Source organism: Myotis brandtii, unplaced genomic scaffold, assembly GCF_000412655.1.
Source record: "Myotis brandtii unplaced genomic scaffold, ASM41265v1 scaffold149, whole genome shotgun sequence".
Taxonomy (NCBI): Eukaryota; Metazoa; Chordata; class Mammalia; order Chiroptera; family Vespertilionidae; genus Myotis; species Myotis brandtii.
Genome location: NW_005355385.1, coordinates 1,096,179 through 1,115,413, shown reverse-complemented (window position 1 = coordinate 1,115,413; position 19,235 = coordinate 1,096,179). Strand labels below are relative to the sequence as shown.

Below are 19,235 nucleotides of genomic sequence, written 5' to 3'. Positions count from 1 at the left end.
AAGGATTCTCAGAAAGCTGCCTTTTAGGAGAAAATCTGAACAAAAAGAAGCCAGCCATGACTAGGTGTGGGGGAGGGGAGTTATTTAGAAAGAGAAGCATGTTTAAAAATTTTAGTATCTGCATTTTTTTTAAAGAGCCAGTTTCTTTTTTTTTTTAAATATATTTTATTGATTTTTTACAGAGAAGAAGGGAGAGGGATAGAGAGTTAGAAACATTGATGAGAGAGAGATCAGCTGCCTCCTGCACACTCCCTACTGGGGATGTGCCCGCAACCAAGGTACATGCCCTTGACCGGAATCGAACCCGGGACCCTTCAGTCTGCAGGCCAACGCTCTATCCACTGAGCCAAACCGGTTCGGCTTAATATCTGCATTTTAACATTTATTTTTAATCTCATATGCAAAGGGTTTTAAGAATCCCTGAGAAATAGGGAGGGGAGGAAGATGAGGAATGAAAGCTGGGTTTGAGGCAAGGTGTGCAAATCTTGCTGGGAGTCAAAATGGGGAGGGGGTGTTTGAGCCTAGAGTCAAGATCATCGAGAATAAAATTAGGGTCCAGAGAAGAAGGGGCCCCTGACTCAGGTGGAAGGCTTTGAGGAAAAAGGGGAAAAGGTGTGAGTGTGTGTGGGGGGGGTGTCCTTGTGTCAGGAAGGGAGGAAGCATTTGTAAAGGAGGGAGTAGGAATGGAAGTGGGAGAAGATGCAGGTTATGAACAGGAAAAAATGGGAGAGGAGGAGATAAGGGCCTATGGTGGGAATGAGAAAGAATTAAGATGTGAAAGTGCAAGAAAAATGATGGCAGATGAAAGAAGTCAGGAAGGCGGGGGGGGGGGGGGGGGGGGGGGGGCGCACAAAGCCAGAGATGGTGGGAAAAGGCTGTTTAGGATGGGATGAGAAGGGGGTCAAGAGCATGAGCAACAAGCCCAGGAGAAGTCTCCCTCAAATCAGGACAGGAGAGATCACAAGAATGGGAAGGGAGATGATTAAAAAGTCAGCTTAAGATGGCAAAGGGAAGGGGTAGAGGGCAGGAAGAGGTCCCAAGTTTGAGAGGAGGGCAGGCAAGGGAGAAACAGATCTGGGATCCAAGTCCTTGGATGAGAAAGAGAACAGGGAGCACCAGACAATAGAGCAAAGGCCAGGGAGTGGGCTGGCCCGTCAGTAAAGGGGCCGAGGGAGGACCCCATGCACAGGAGGGAAAGGCATGGGAGGGTAGGGTCCTGAGAGAAAAAGAGCCAGGGAGCCTTTTTTGGAAACCAACCAGGCAGAATGATTGACCTGAGGGGACCAAGTGAGAGGGAATGCCAATGCCAGGGGTTAGAATGTCTTGGACGTTGAAAATTAAGTCCGCACAGCAGCAAGCCCTGAGGACAGGGCTGGTGGACACTTCCCAAGACCACAGCGGCCAAGGGGCTGGAGGACCCACTTGTGTGTTACTGCGATGTGTGTAGGCAGGCTCCTAAGTGTGATTAATGTGCTTTTCCTTCCTTCTGTTCATGTGTAATTCCAGTGCTGGCTTCACTGAGTTCTTGGTTTCACCTCCCACCCCAACTCCTCTAGTCCTCCCAGCCTGGCCAGGCTCTAACTTCCCAACCTTCATCCCTGGAGCTTTTCCCTAGTCTCCTCCACACCTTGCATACATACAGCTCCCTGGGGAAGTCCCCAATATGAAAGTTACAATTCTGGCTGTCAGATCACCCACCCCAAAGTTTGTTTGGAAATGTAGTTAATTTGGAGATGGAGGTTTCTGGTGCATGGAAGTGGCAGGGTTAATTGGTGCCTTTTCCATACAAGAGTGCTGATTGATAGATTATGGCTTAATTGGCTTTATAGGCTAATCTGGGAATCTAGCCATTTCCTCCATATCATTTCCTATAGGAAATATTTGTACAAACAAGATCATTTCATTTTTAACCTACATCAAGTCACAGGTCATGGATGTCATTATTTTACAAATTAACTTCAATGACGCAAGTTGGAGATGGCCTGCAATTCTTCTGAATTCAAAAGAATTGATGGATGGTAGAAGAAATCAACTCTAAGCTATTTCTTTAATGTGCCGACAGGACTTTTTGGGTGTCTAGACCTCTCTTAAGAGGTTAGGGTTTTCAAAACTGATGCAAGAGAAAGAAATTTTAGTGTGCTTTTGATCTGATTTGCATTGTGCTTTAACATTATCAGTAAGTATGTTTGTATGGTTCGAATGTGATTTTAAATTTTCTACAAAAGCACTTCTGAAGATCATCAGAAAAAGAAGCCTTGGTGAGATTTAAGTACTTTAAATAACAGCCAAACTCCCCAAACAGGGTGGAATCCCAGGGCACCAGGAGTGATGTCAGGCATCCTAAAAAAATGCAGACTTCCCGCCCCAACAGTGCTGCCACTGGGAACTTGATCCAAAAGTGTTCCTCTCTGCAATAGGAGCAGCCAAGGTAGAATTCTATGCAAACAGATTCTTTTTAAAAGACTGGCATAAGGAATGGAAAAAAAAATAACTCACTTCCATTTAATACTTTTTATCCAACGTGAACTGCACAGGAATATGAGTTCCTCAAAATAGAAGAACTAAATGCTTTTATTGGTTAAAAGAAGCTGCTTCAAATGCATTCCAAAAGACAACGAGGAAAATACTTTCTGTGGAAGGAGACAGTTGGGTAGGCTGTTAAATAAACTTGGAAATAGTGAAGGAGTGTCAGATGTGATGCCAGCCATGTGGGGAGGCACGGGGAGGAGTGTGGCGAGTTAGCGCTACTTCTGTGTTTTGTCAAAAAGAGAGCCTTTCGTCTGGGACAGTGTCTGCCACTCAGAAATGCTGTTAATCTGAAGCCTAATGCCAGGGAGCGTGAGGCAGTTCTGGAGGAGTGGCACAGTTAAGCAGGCTCAATACAGTTCTAAAACAATTTCATTATTTCCCAGAAATCAGTTTCATTTAAGAATGCAGCCCCTTGCCCTAACCGGTTTGGCTCAGTGGATAGAGCATCAGCCTGCAGACTGAAGGGTCCCAGGTTCGATTCCTGTCAAGGGCATGTGCCTTGGTTGTGGGCACATCCCCAGTAGGGGGTGTACGGGAGGCAGCTGAATGGTGTTTCTCCCTCATCAATGTTTCTAATTCTCTATCCCTCTCCCTTCCTCTCTGTAAAAAATCAATAAAATATATTTTTAAAAAAAAAGAATGCAGCCCCTGGTTGTTATAATTATGAAAATGAGAAGAGTCTCTGAAAGAAATAACGTGCCATACAACAACCATACATTTTTTTTTAGATGAAACTCAGTCGGATTGCACATTAGTTCTCTTTCAAAGTGCCCAAACCTGGTTTTCAAAGGGCAAAAGGATGTAATATAACTAAAAAATAAATAACACAGTGAAGCAGAAAAAGTAGTGGAAAATAACACACAGCATTGAGATTAAATTCTAAGTCTGCTGCTGACTGCTTGTGACTTAGGGTGAGTAACTAACTCTGAAACCACTACCTTATCTGTAAAATGGAGATAATACCATTTACTTCACAGGTTGAGAGTAGTAAGTGAAGTAATGAATGAAGATACTGGTAGCATTTCTTTCTTTGTGGAGAAACTGGACAAGTGTGTGAAATATTGCCATCCCTGGTTCAAAGACATGGATATGATGGTGAAACATCCCTCTTTCCCTCATTGAAAAATAGCAACAAAACCAAGCAGGGGGCAGGGGGCAGGGCGCGGGGGTGTGTGTGGGTCGACCTATGAACCAGGAAGTCACAGTTCAATTCCCAGTCAGGGCACATGCCTGGCTTGTGGGCTTGATCCCCAGTGGGGTGTGTGCAGGAGGCAGCCAATGGATGATTCTTTCTCATCATTCATGTCTGTTTTTAAAAAAATGTTTTTGTTAATCCTTACCTGAGGATATTTTTCCATTGATTCTTTTTAAAGTTTTTTAAAAAACATATTTTTATTGATTTCAGAGAGGAAGGGAGAGGAAGAGAGAGAAATATCAATGATGAGAATCAACAATCGGCTGCCTTCTACATGCCCTCTGGGGATCAAACCAGCAACCTGGGCATGTGCCCTGACCGGGAATCAAACCATGATCTCCTAGTTTATAGGCTGACGCTCAACCACTTAGCCACACAGGCTGGGCAGTGCTTAAGATTTTGTATTAGTTCTTGTTACCGAAAATCAAGAGCGAAAAATTGTGAAAAATATCTGTAGCAATACAACTAAAAAAGAACATCACTGAGAACCATCTACAATCTGGCTGAATGGTCATGTGCATGTTATATGCAATAATATTCTAATAACTATGTATAGTATCAGATCGGTAGATTTATCAGCATGATCACTAGTAAGTTGTATAATGTCTAATCACTGGGTGTACACCTGAAACTAATATAATATTGTATTGTCAACTGTAACTGAAAAATGACTTAAATTTTTAAAAGACTGTGTAATCTTGGATATTGAATACATGTCATCATACATTCGTCCAAACCCATAGAATGTACAATACCAAGAATGAACCCTAATGTAAACTGCGGACTTTGGGTAATAATGACGTGTCAATATAGGTTCATCAATTGTAACAAATGACTGCTCTGGTGGACGATAAAGATAATAGGGGAGGTTGCGGAGGGAGCAAGGGATATATGAAAAACTTCTGTACCTTCCTCTCAATTTTGCTGTGAACCTAAAACTACTACAAAAAATAAAATCTCTTTAAAAAAAAAAACCTGTATCAATTAAAAACGTACAGTGAAATACTCTGGAAATGACTGATTCTTAAACACACATACTATAAGCCAGACAAATGTAAAACAGTGAAGATGAGCTATTTTGCTGGTCATAAAATATTTATTAAGGTATACTTTAGGGAGCAGTGAATATAAAATTTAGGATCACAATATGAAGCAATTTCAGCCCTCTCAAAAGTCAGCCCAGTCCTCAATGCTCTACAGATGTAAAACCACTGGTGAGACTCAATAAAAGCAGTTTGACTAGTACAGAAGACGCTTTTCATAAACAGTTACAAGTAGAGCATCCGAATACTTCTTTTAAGTGCAAAACCACACATTACAATGCAGCAACAATGCATTCATATTGTTCTCATTAGTCATTAGTAGTCAACTTGCATAAAACACCAGAAAAAAGCACAATGGAGCTCACAAAATGGGCTAAAAAATGAACTTGTTCTTGTAAAACACACATTGTAATGGAAGATATTAAAAATGTATTCTGCACACTACAGAAGCTGCATTCATTCCAATGATCTCAAGTGTCATTTCCTTTTCTGTAAAATCAAATTACATGAACCAGGCACAACTAATATCTGGGAGGCAGTGTGTAGCTAAAATTTCATTTAACTAATTATTCAATGATTTAAAAATTCCCATAAATCTTTTCTGTCCTGAGGTAGTTGCAAAATAAATCATAACTTGGATATCAACTAGAGCTGAGGCTTTAACTTCTACTCATTACAACTAGTTGTTACTGACAGGAACTACCTTTTGATATTTAAAAGACAGTTGAGAAATGGGCCTCTTACTACACACACAAGATGATGGCTATGTAGGAAAAGAGGATTAGCTGCTTCAGAACATGAGAGATATGGTCCACCATTGCTTCCATCCCTACCCACCCCCAACCACTTTAGATTCTTTATTGTCCAAAAAAAAATCACCAGGAGCAACACAGTGGAAGTAGACAGATCATCGTCCTTTGCTGTAGCCAGGGAAGAAAAGGTCAAGTAGAGTCTGCAGGATCTCATTGGGAATCATGATGTAATTCTGACCAAGATCACGCCGGCAAGCAGGGCAAGAGAAAACTTGAGCCTTAAATGAACGCTGTAAACAATCCTAAGGTAAAACACAACAAAACAAAAACCCAAAAAATACACCCAATTTCATCTGGTAAAGCATGTAGAAAAGGACTCAAACAATTTATGCTTTTAATTAAGAACTAGAAACTTACTGTTTAGCAACAAGAAAAACATAAAAGATGAATACCAATAAAGGCCTGAATCTATACTATGAACACTAGTCTAAAGACATGGTTTTAGCTCTACCTCTAGCACAGCAATTTCAACTTCCTTTTTCATCTCATGGCACACATAAACTAATTACTAAAATTCTGCAGCATACCAAAAAATCTACTTTTTGCCAATATGACAACAACAAAAAAAGACTTTTTTTTTTTATTTATAGGGGGAAGGGAGGGAAGAGGTAATAATTAAGTACCTATCCTTATTGCTCCAAAGAGACTTTTTAAAAAATCAGGTGCCTATACTTGTCTAAGGAATTCTGGTACCAAGAATTAACCAATCTGACGCAACCTTATTATGCACGTGACCAATAATATGCAAACTCTATTATATAACCTATATATTATTTATGATTTGAGACAGAGCATTCACACTGGATGGCTATTGTTGTGTTGGCTGTTGGCATTTTTTTATTTTGGTTGTTGTCATTTATCTTATTTGACAATCTAAGGAAAAAGAGGTCAGTGCCCCAACCAAATAGTCAGGTATTGCACTTTTTAAAAATTCTTGCAGCACACCAATTGAAAATCACTGTTCTAGCACATACTGTGAGTTCAGGTAAATGATTTAACTTTTGTATGCTTTAATTTCCTCATCCAGTAAAATGAGGGTGTTAAAGATTATGGTTCTCACTGGCCTCATCTTCTAGGTTGGATTTTAATCCTGTTCTTTTCTGATAGAGCACTAAAGAAAAAAAACCTCAGGATTCCCCGGCTTAGAACTAATCACTTAACTTATAATGTAATGTGTGTTCCAAAAAGATTTTAAAAAGAACTAAATCTATTACACAGTTAGCCAGCTCAAGGTCAGGGACAAACTTATATGTGGAAGGTTTATTTCCATTTTACAAAAGAAATTCAAGTTTGGAACTTATGTCAGGGCACACAACCACCAAGCAGTAGAGCAAGATTCCAACCTTGTTTTTACTATAGCTCAAATCTCCCTTTCACAACCCAATATTCAACTCCTCTGGGCATGCTGCCAGATAGAATCTGTTTTAGATCTCCTTACGTACATGCAACTATTTCAGTTTGCACTAAACTATACAAAACATATAAAAGGTGTAAGAAAAAAAAGCAATGATACCTTTTTCTTTTCTCCATTTCAACCCCTTCCTAACAATGCCAAACATGATAGAATACCTCAACTACATATATTTGATTTACTATTACTATCTAATTAAAACGTGCACTTACCACTAAGGTGTAATTAAGTGCTTCTGAATTGGCAAGGTTCTATGATTATTTTGTTTTATAGAAAAATGCTTCTTCACATGGTAAAAGCAGTTTTGGAGGTTAGTGTGCCTTCTGGCCTAATAAGGGAAAACGGGAAAGGAATTCTACTTACTTTACAGACATTGTGGAGGCAATCTGTTGTTACAGGCTGGTAAACTAGCTCTTGGCAGCAGACACACATAAAGGATTGTTCCAATTTTTTCAGAAAATTCTAGATGGTACCCAAAGGGAAGAACAAATAGGTTAGCATTTCATAACATATTAATAAAATTCAAAATGATTTTTTTAAAGTGTCTTGGTTACATTTAATGGTTTTATAGTTAAGAAAAAAATCAAGTAGTGATTGCAATGATTAGCAAACATGCCATAGAAACATGAAAAAACCCATTTCGTAAGATAATACACATTAGTTTTAAATCTCAGGATTGGGTTGGAAAGGTTGCAAAGTCAAACATATAACATTAAAATATAAATGCCGCCTACCCAAACCTCACGTTCCAGAGATTATTATTTTTCACTGTTAAAAAAATATTATGGCTCATGGACACAGACAACAGTGTGGTGACTGCAGGGATGGGAGGCTGGGGGTGGTGGAGGTGGAAGAGGGTATATGGGGGATAAATGGCAATGTAAAAAAACAACAACACAACAAAATAAAGAAAAAAAATCACAGACAGCTTGTCTCAAGATCATTATATACATTTTTCAAAAAGCTATATGGTATTCCAGTATATAAAAATGCATTATTTATTCAATCTTTTGCTATAAAACTTGAATATTTAAGCTTAAAAAAAAAAGCAGTGAGTAATAATACTCTATAATATCTAAGACCCCAAAGAATCAACATATTTTCCTGGGACTATCTTCTGTAATGTTTTGCCTCAACCCCAAAATCCCGTATTTCCCTCATGCTAATGTTTACTCAAATTGGGACTAAATTATAAACATCCAATGGGTGTTCTATACTCTTCAAACGATTACTCGTTCCATTCTACCCAAAGTTTTTGTTTCTTTTAAACTAGGATAAGCAGTTTTTTGAATAGTCACAAGGATAATTCTCCATTCAGTTATTTTTAGTAGACAGGGAGTATATTTTATACTATTGTAATAGAAAAGTAATATTTACAAGAATTTCAAGTAAAAATAAAAAATCAAAGATCCCAAAGTGTAAGACAAATACCATATGATCTCACTTACATGTGGAATCTAAACAAACAAACCTAACCTCATAAATATAGAGGACAAATTAGTGGCTGCCAGGGGTGAGGTTGGGGGTAAGCCAAATGGGTGAAGAGAGTCAAAAGGTACAAACTTCTAGTTATAAAATAAATAACTCCTGGTGATGTGATATGCAGCATAGTGACTATAAGTTAATAATACTATATTGCATAGTTCAAAGTTACTAAAAAAATAAATCTTAAAAGTTCTCATCACAAGAAAAAGACTTTTGTAACTATGTATGGAGACAGTTGTTAACTAGACTTACTGTGGTGATCATTTTGCAATATATACAAATACCAAATCATTATGTTATATACAATGAAACTAATAAAATGTTTTATGTCAATTATGGCTCAAAAAAAATCAGATGCAATTTCAAAGTTTTGTCTTGATACTAACTTATTTATAAGCATGGATTATGAACGTCAAGTGAATTACCCACAAAGTATTATGCAATACATTAAAAGAATATACCAGGTCGGGGAGCTGTGGAAAAAACTATAAATTTAGTACCAGGTACCCTCTCCCTGACAAATGCCTTTTTTTAAAGACTGATATTTCCCTGGTACCTCCAGGGTGCCTATAATATGTACTAGAGGTATTTTGAATTGACACAATGTGCTAGGCACTCATTTACATAGCAGTGATAAAAAGGTCAATTCTCTATGCTCACAAAACTTTATATTCTTTTAGGAGAGCAAAATAAAAAAATAAATAAATGAAATTTCAGATAGTAATAACCGAGGAAACAAAGCAAATTAAAGCAACAGAGTAAAGGGTGGCTACTTTAGAAAGGGTAGTCAGCAAAGACATCTCTGAGAAGTGTAATACTATTGCAGAGACAGAATATGAAGGAGCCACAGGAAGATGTAGAGAAGAGAATTTCAGCATGTAAAGGTCTAGTAGCCAGAATGGGCTGAGTGTGTTAAATAACAGACATCAGTGTAGCCAAAGCAAGTTGGGCCTGAGAGAGCAGCAAGAGGAGACTGCAGAAGTAGGTAGAGATGACAGGTCATGTAGGACCTTGGGAAGGTGTTTGGATATAAATGTATATATTATATGTACATTTATTTAAAAGTCACCATGGCCAACACCTGATTTTTCCGGCTTAATAAATGTGTTTCTGGATTATCGGAAGAAAATAGGCATGCAAACTGTTCAGGGCAATAAATCAATAACAGTACATAAATGTCCAAAGTAATCACTAGAAGCTACATCGCAATCATCTGACCCAAGCAAGTAAGATCCTACCACAAGAAGGCAGAATGGTTAGGAGCCAGTGGTCCTGGATTGCGAGAGGGATATCCGACTGCCGGTTTAGGCCCGATCCCACAGGGGTCCCGGATTGGAGAGGGTGCAGGCAGGGCTAACACCCCCCTCCCCCGCCATGCACGAATTTTGTGCACCAGACCTCTCGTAAAGTATGTAAGTGTCTAATCACTATGTTGTACACCTGACACTAATATAATATTGTATGTCAACTATACTTAAAAATAAAGTTGAAAAATAAATTAAAGGCATGTAATTATAATTTTTAAAAAATCTTTACATACTGGTCCTTCCACAAGATATGCAAGCACTTCATCCCATAGCTTCTGGTTTTGATGATCTTCTCTGATTAGATGCTGTTGTTCAGGGGTTAGTTGGAAAGCCTCAACTGCTTCTGCTGAATCTGCTTTGAACACCTTGGAGGTACTTTCACAAGCATCTAGATTAATTTAGAAATATATCAGTAGACTTATAAGTGGTTCTAAGCAGAACTATGAAACATTAGTTAATTGGCACCAGTAAAGTTTAGCACAAAGATAACCTGCATAAAGCAGCATCTAACTTCCCCTGGAGTGTAGGATACTGTATTTGCTGCTGTTTTGGTTGTGACACTACCAAAATAGAATAAAAGCACCCCCCCACCCCCCACTGCTCTGCCACCACCCCTCTTCACTTTGCTTTTAATTTCTTACAAGTTTCTGAAATTTAGTCTCTTAATGTTTCTCTTTATTAGAAACTGTATTAGGATCTATTTTCTGTAATCATTACCTACCATCATCTGGAGCTGGCCTTTTTGAGGTTTCCCCTGCCTTCTTTGACTGTCCTTTAGTCTTCTTCCCTTCCTTATCCGAAGGGTAACCTACTGGATACTGATGGGGGGAAAAAGTACAATGTAGACTTAAGCTTCACAGAGAAGGGGAATTCTAGGTCCTGGTGAGAAATTTAAAAAGGGAGAGAGGAGGAGTCTATACTTTCCCTAACTGAACAACTTTATATAAAGGAAACAGACATTTAAAAGAAACAAAATTAAAGGACAGAAGACATTAAAATCCCCAATTCAGTGTAAAACCATGTAGTTTTGATTGTTAAGAAATTCCATTTGATAATACAGTGATCTTAGTTTCAGATCCAAAACAGGAGAGAGAAGTTTACAGGAGCTGTGACTAGGTGGCTTAAAAATTTTGAGGAAGAAAGAAAAGTGGAATCTTGATATGAAGATATGTGAAGATCAACCGCAGAGCACAATAGATGGTACTCACATAGATGGGATTACACTAAATTGTGGGGCCAATCTAAAAAACAAAACAAAAATCCACCAAAACATTAAGGGGCAAATTTCTTCTCTCTCAAAATTAGGAAAGGGGGAATAAAAGCTTTTAGAAGACTTCATACCACTAAATCATTGAATTCTTTATCAGCCAAAGATCAAACTTTAAGAAATAAATTCTACCTATTATGCTTGTATTTTACTGGCTAAGTTTTTTGTTTGTTTGGGACATGCTTTGTGATAACACTCATGTTTAAAGCTCAATATGTTTCAAGCCTCATCAATGATACATTAACTCATCATAGTAGATAGGCTTATATGCTTCCACTCACAGTTTCATGTCTAAACTATTTAAAACATTCTTTGATGAACAATGGATCTGAGAAAGTCTTTTAAAAATACAAAAGATTTTTTGAAATATCAGTTACAAAAAGAATTAGAGTTGACCCTTGAACAGCCCAGGTTTGGTTTGTGTGGGGGCTCACTTATATGTAAATTCTTTTCAATAAATATACTGGAAAATTTTTTGGAGATTTTATTACACAAATTGTTATATCTCTAAATAGATATAAATTTCTTTTTCACATTATCTTTCTATGTTTCATCTCTACTGTTAGTAACACATATTGTCTTGTATCATGTAAGACAGTGGTTCTCAACCTTCCTAATGCTGCGACCCTTTAATACAGTTCCTTATGTTGTGGTGACCCCCAACCATAAAATTATTTTCGTTGCTACTTCATAACTGTAATTTTGCTACTGTTATGAACCGTAATGTAAATATCTGATATGCAGGATGTATTTAGGCGACCCCTGTGAAAGGGTCGTTCGACCCCCAAGTTGAGAACCGCTGATATAAGACAATACTGATGTAGGTACTGACAGGTAATTCATCTTATAAACAGATGATGTAAACCTATAGTATCATTAAATACAGTATTGTAAATGTATTTTCTCTTCTTCAGATTTTTCTTAATAACATTTTCTTTTTTCTAGTTTAATATAGTAAACTAGAGGCCCAATACACGAAAGTCATGCAAGGGGCTTGGCCCTTGCAGCCCTGGCTTTGTCCGGAAGATCACCTGGACGGTCGTTCGGCTGTTTGGCTGTCCAGTCTAATTAGCATATTATGTTTTTATTATTATAGATAATACATATAACAAACAAAATATGTGCTAATAGTCTATGTCAGTGGTCGGCAAACTCATAAGTCAACAGAGCCAAATATCAACAGTACAATGATTGAAATTTCTTTTGAGAGCCAAATTTTTTAAACTTAAACTATATAGGTAGGTACATTGTTATTAACTTAATTAGGGTACTCCTAAGCTGGTCTTTGCTAAAAACGTCCTCAATCTGATTGAGGTACGTTCACTGAGGTCGACCCCTTCCAACTCTCCCATCCACACTCGTCTTGTATACTTGTTTCGTCTATCTCCATTCGTTCATCGTCTCTATGTGTCCAAACCATCTCAACATACCTTTCTCAATCCTCGACACTACATCTTCTTTCACTCCACAACGTTCCCTGTACGTGCGTGCCCGCACATGGTATTTTGTCGAAGAGCCACACTCAAGGGGCCAAAGAGCCGCATGTGGCTCGCAAGCTGCGGTTTGCCGACCACTGGCATATGTTATCAGTAAGGCTTCAAGTCAATTCCCTCATACTTCAAGTCAATTCCAGTAAGGCTTCTGGTCAACAGTAGGTTATTAGTACTTAAGTTTTTGTGGAATCAAATGTTATACATGGCTTTTTGACTGAGCAGGGGTTGATGCCCCTAACCCTTATATTGTTCAAGGGTCAACTATATATTGGCAGTTATTTTAGCAGCTGATGAGTCTCACTTAAATAATGAATTCTATGATTTTAAAAAGAAAACAAAAACAGATACAGACTTGCACTAAATGACACACACTCACCTGCCTGGGTGGTCAGACACTTGCCCATAGTTCAGCCCCTACACATGCAGTGTGGGCAGAGCCAGGGAAAATGATAAAGCTGGTAGTCTTTACGGAAAGCACAACAATGGGGAATGATGGCGGATGAACTCAAACCATGCTCTGAAGTCAGTGTCAGGGACAAAGTCTAGGCAGTGCAGGGGGAATGTAGCCATATCATCCACTATGCACACAAAACCAACGAAGTCTTATATGAGTTAACAGCTGACATGGGCAAAGGGGAAAAAAAAACATAACACTAAAGGTGGTGACAGGGCAGGGAAGCAGCTTTGAGGGGGAAGAGAGAAAAGGGGTGAGGAAAAGTGAGAAGGGTAGGAAGCAGACCACTCTAACAAGCCACCTCCCCCTTTCCCTTACCAGACACACCCCCTGTGCCATCTAGGATACACATCCCTTTTCATGGCTTCCTATACTTAAAGTTTATGTATCCCTTTCCCTCATACTTCAAGTCAATTCCATATTGAATTGGAAATACTTTACTTTTCATTGACCAGCCCAACTTTTCCCAAGCACAGTTCTTGGTCTGAGGGCAGTTTGAATCTAGGATGCTACCTTTTACTGCTTTTCCTTCTGTATACTTGCATGATCTCATTCTTACACCTTACCATCCACTGATAAACTGCTGTGGGTTATATCCAGTGTTAAGGTATGTCTATAGTAGAGGTGTACATTTTTATGACTATACAAGTAGCCTAGACAAATGTAACCTAACCTGTAAACGTAGGCATAATCTCCTTGACCGTTCTATTCCTTCTGAGGTCCAAGGAGCAGGTTCATCATCATCTCTTCTTAAAAGATAACGCCAAACCAAGAATCCATGGCTTGTTGATTTCTCTGGCCAGTATTTCACCACCTAAATCATAATATTTCAGTACTAGTTTGAGATTTAAAGTGTAAACTTATTCATAATGTCATCCTATTAGTGATTTAAACTAGCCAAAACTAAATGCAACTTCAAAAGGTACTTCTTTTGCTGTAGTAGCAAATAAAGAATATTCAAATTATTATTTTGACCTTATTTCTTATTAAGATACTTCCTTTATAAGTACAGATTGCTATAAATTTGAAATACTAACAAGATTATGCTCAGTAATAGAATTTTGCATAACGGTAAATAGAAATGGTGACAGTAAATGCCTCTATTTGTTTAAACAAAGAATACAACCTATTTAAAAATTATACTGTGCTGCTTGAAAATCGATTACAATTAAACTCATTCTGAAAGCTACATAAGAATCAAGATCTACAATGGCCAAGTTATTTAAATGGTTTTATCATAGAGAATATACTTATAAAAAGCTTAACCTCAAATATAGCTCTGCCCTTATGGTCTTGAAATTAGTCTTAAAAGAAAAGTATCAAAATTAAGGTCACTTTGTGTATCTGCTATATATCCAGAAAAAGTAGAAATACCAACTAAGATAGTCTACTGTTTCCTCCAGCCCACCCACAATAGAGTAGTTCCCTGTGGTAACTCTGTCCTAAAAGCCCAGGAAGAATGACTAACAAGAGGTCATGCCAGATAGAGCACCTTATAAATGCCATCATATCTGTTGCCTTCTTCAGGAGCATATTTGCTGATCTTCCTCCCTTTAAAACTGCGTATCACTCTGACTGGCTTACCAGCTCTCCAATTCCGAGATTCTGCTCCAACTTTATCATCCAATGGAGCATCACAGTTTAGGGCCAATGCCCTAAAAAATAAAGCAAAGTCTTTATACCAAGTAATCTTTCTCCAAGTATATAATCACATCAGTAGCTCAATTAAAAGGTGAATTATGCCTTACCTGATGGTTAAGATTCTATGATTCTTTCCATATTATTCCAGATAATAGGATTATGCTTTCCCCCACCAGCAGAGAAGACAAATCAGTTTTCTGATGTCATCCCCAAGCCAGGGGATTGGTTCTCAGATAGCCTGTAGGGTTCTTCTGAAAGTAATAACATCTGTGCCACGTATAATAGAAAACAACTAGAAATACATGGAATTTTCTTTAAATAACGTTTGTTGAGGGAAGGGAAAAGTTGGAAAACTAAAGCAAGTGATTGTTGTAATAGTTATTTTTGATATGGGAGTGAAGTAAATCGCTGAAATAACGTAGAAAGAAACCCAGAAAAATACATTTGTCAGCAAGGTACAAATGACCTCTCTAGCTCCACTTTCCAGACAACAGAGATTCCTTAAAGTTTAGAAAATATTAAGAACAAGTTCAATACGAAAATATCCTTTAAAAACCTCCAGTAAAAAGATAAGTTTAAATAAAACTGAAGCATTCAAATGTCTGTGCTAACTCATAATAAAGACATCTGGCTGCTCAAGATCAGTGCATTTTACTGATGACAAATGAATAAGCAGGAACACTAAGCTGGAAGCAGCACCCGATTTAGCTGAAGCTTCCTAAGTATGCGTACTCCGTAATAATTAATCAGTAAGGTTACTAGATGTTAATCTTTCTTGGGAGAACTTAGTCCTGCCAAAAAAAAGACCAAACTAGAATCTATGTAAAATTAGTATTTTTTTTCTCTAAGACACCTACTTTCTAACTTCGGTGAAAAGAAACCACTGAGAACACATCAGGTCAAAAATACATACACATAGCCTGACTGGCGTGGCTCAGTGGTAGAGTCAACTTATAAACCAGGAGGTCACACATGGTTCAATTCCCAGGTGAGGCCCAGGCCCAGGCTGTGGGTTCTCTCTCATCATTGTTTCTATATCTATCTCCTTCCCCATTCCTCTCTGAAATCAATATATTAAATATATATGTATAAATATACATATGTAAATAAATATATATTTTTTTAGGCAGAGAGACGGCTCGTATCTCGAAAAACTCGTTAGGGGGGACACTCGTAAGTCAAGGCCCCACTGTATTAAAAAAATACATACATATACAATCTGGTGATACAAAATACATGTTCAGGGTATAGTTCTCTTTATGCAGGCTCAAAAAATAGGTCTGAAGACTAAATGACAATCTACTAAAATAGCATTTTAAAAAAAATGTATCTTTATTGTTGAAAGTATTACAGATGTCCTCTTTGTTTTTTTCTACTAAAATATATCTTGAATTAAAAAAAAACTAAAACAATATCTTGATCATAGTTATATTGTTAAAGTAAATGAACTTAAGAAAGTGTTTCTTAAACAAACAAAAACCACTTTTATAGATATGGCCAAAGAGTTAAAGCTTATTATGTTTTTTATCTTAAAGGGAGATACATTTCCTCTGGGAGGTAGAGGAAAACACAGGCAACGACTCTAGGTATAGTATTACATCTTTATGGACTATCTATCTCAATACATATTTCATCTTCTTAAAGAGCTAACATAAAGATAACTACTATCTTCATGTTAATGAGTGCAATGCTTTGGTGCTCACAGGTTCCTTCAGTCATAATGACTGCCACCACTAGCTGGCATTAACTCACTTCTAGCTTAACTTAAGTGCCGGGCTGTTCAAGTTATTGAAAAGAGTCCAAGACGATGAAACTAGCTAAAACAAGGCTCTTCCATTACTCTATCCACAGCTCAATTGGTTGTCTCTAACTAATCTGACAAAGGATGGCCTGGTTACCTTGCTATCCCTATCCTTTCAGTTTCATAAAGAGCAAGAGTTTAGAAGAAATAGGAACAAACTTCTGAAAAGCAGGTATCAAACTACCTCTTAGCAGAGAAACAAAAATGAATTGGACTATATACTAGTCAGGAAAGAGTATACTGTAGGTCAGAGCTAAAGGCCTTTCACCTAGTTTTCATGCTCACAAAACATACAGGTACCTTTGCCTAAGAGGTCTTCACAATGAATCACAAGGCGTACTCAGAGCTTAATGTATAAATTAACTGAATGGATATTAGAGTTTCTATGCTATATCAATCCTAAAGTGTTTTGAGCTAATATTTCATTTTCACTACCTTCCTTTTAAAACATTTTTACTACTTGTCAATCATTTGGTAACAAGATTATAAACATGGTAAACAGGGTATACTTATTAGATTCTTCAAAAGCTTAAAAGAATCTACTGTGTACATTTCAAGTGCAGGTAGTTATGAAAGAAATCTCATTCAAACAAAATAATCTATCATTACAGGGAAAAATATAATTTTCAGATCTGACAACCTGGAATAGCCTTTTTCAAATTTGAGATACATTTTCATTGACAAAAACACATAAAATCTAACTACTTTTAAGATCACTCCCCCTAAAGAGCTGCTATATTGCTAGAAGACTAGCTAGGGACTGGATTCCTGCCTCAGGAATGTTTCACCAGCAAATCTGATCTGTCTCCTCTGCTGGTTCAGTAAAAATAATCCTACTGCCAGAAATAATATAGAAGGAAGACATGAAAATAGAATCTATATAACCTGGTATGCAACAAAGTCTTGAAATCATACTGGTATATTCTTTACTGCACACAGTAATCAGAAATTATGGGTACACTATATAAAACCGAGTGATTTAGACTCAAGAAAGCGAAAAATACTCACTTTTACTTAACAACCCACAAAATACCCTTATTAATATAATATAAAAAATTTAAACTTTATGAAATGATGACAAATTATCAGCATGACAAGTTATAATGTAACTGTTGCTGTATCATGGTTTGGGTTACTAAATTTATTATTACTCATATTAGCATGCACTTATGAAAGAAAACATTTTGAAGTTACTACATTTTCTGTTCCCATGGAAGCTAGAATGTCATTAATATTTCTATAAAATCAAGGAAAACACAAGGTGGCTTTTTTGTAATACCTTACAAGCATTTAGTTTAAAAAGATCACTTTTGTCACTAAATAAACATTCTCCTAACATTTAAAGAATCTTATTATAAATCCTAAAAACACCCTGAGTGTAATTCTGATTAAGCTATATGATGTGTTACTTAAGTGCATAAGTGTGGCTCCCTGTCCCACATTAGTGTCTCTTCTAAAAAGAACTTTGTCACTTTAAATGTGTGTGTGGGGGGAAAAAAGCGCAAGATAAATCTGTGGCCCTTGCCCTACCCGGTTTGGCTCAGTGGATAGAGCGTTGGCCTGCAGACTGAAGGGTCCCAGGTTCAATTCCGGTCAAGGGCATGTACCTGGGTTGCAGGCACATCCCTAGCAGGGAGTGTGCAGGAGGCAGCTGATCGATGTTTCTCTCTCATCGATGTTTCTAACTCTCTATCCTTCTCCCTCTCCCTTCCTCTCTGTAAAAAAATCAATAAAATATATTTTTTAAAAAAAATCTGTGGCCCTGGCCAGTGTGGCTCAGTTGGTTGGGTGTCAACTCATGCACCAAAGGGCTGCGGGCTCGATCCCAGTTAGAGGGCATGCAGAAGGCATTGATGTTTCTGTCTCTCCCTCTCTAAAAATCAACTTAAAAAGCTTAAAAAAAAGAAAGATAAATCTGTGTTCAGTAGAACATAACTCTGACCTGTGGGGTAGTAGATAAGCCACCTTGTCCTTGATTTTACTTAAGTTATATAGTCTTCTTTCTTTCAAAGGATTCAACATGTTTTCAAATGCAAAGTACAGCTATTAAAATTGGAAAATGTCATTTTAAAAATAATAATTTCAAGAAATAAGTTCGGATTTGAGAACAATTATATAATTAGGTAATGGGATTTTAATTTTAGATCTTTAACTTTCAATGTACGATTCTCCTCTACAGTCTAAGTTATAAATTATAGTCCTATAATCAAACATTTATACAAAGCCCATATTCTAAATAGTCTTTACAAACTCTAACAATAAAGAGTACCTGTTCATGTTTGTTAATGTCTGATCAGCCGATGGGGAACCAATTCTTTTATTACCAGCCAGGTTTTTACCACCACTCCCAGTGTATGTGAATTCATCACCTCGGTCCTGTAGAAGAAGATTTCTTCATCATTAAGACACCTAAACCCAAGTATAATTTCATCAATTCTCATTTCAAAGTCAGAACACTGGTTAGGATGTTGTAAATTGACATGGTCTGCCAAGGTATCTACCAAAATAAGGCCCAATTCAAATGCAATCTTATGTATAGTATACTTTTAAGTATATACTTATTCATCACCTCGGTCCTGTAGAAGAAGATTTCTTCATCATTAAGACACCTAAACCCAAGTATAATTTCATCAATTCTCATTTCAAAGTCAGAACACTGGTTAGGATGTTGTAAATTGACATGGTCTGCCAAGGTATCTACCAAAATAAGGCCCAATTCAAATGCAATCTTATGTATAGTATACTTTTAAGTATATACTTAATCTAAAAATCTCTTTTTAAAGTTACCACCTCCAAA

At 37.4% G+C, this 19,235-nt stretch overlaps 1 protein-coding gene across 1 annotated transcript in view; it reads right to left on the bottom strand.

Annotated features, from left to right (window-relative positions):
- Positions 1 to 4,800: 4,800 nt before the first annotated feature.
- Positions 4,801 to 19,235, bottom strand: part of UHRF2 (ubiquitin-like with PHD and ring finger domains 2, E3 ubiquitin protein ligase) — a 59,367-nt gene continuing 44,932 nt past the window's right edge. The window contains exons 10-16 of the mRNA XM_014535713.1: positions 18,708 to 18,814; positions 14,489 to 14,651; positions 13,670 to 13,810; positions 10,504 to 10,600; positions 10,016 to 10,170; positions 7,354 to 7,452; positions 4,801 to 5,821 (exon numbers count right to left, since the gene is read on the bottom strand). Coding sequence (XP_014391199.1) covers positions 5,675 to 5,821; positions 7,354 to 7,452; positions 10,016 to 10,170; positions 10,504 to 10,600; positions 13,670 to 13,810; positions 14,489 to 14,651; positions 18,708 to 18,814 — 909 coding nt within the window. The 3' untranslated portion in view covers positions 4,801 to 5,674. The remainder of the gene's footprint in view (positions 5,822 to 7,353; positions 7,453 to 10,015; positions 10,171 to 10,503; positions 10,601 to 13,669; positions 13,811 to 14,488; positions 14,652 to 18,707; positions 18,815 to 19,235) is intronic.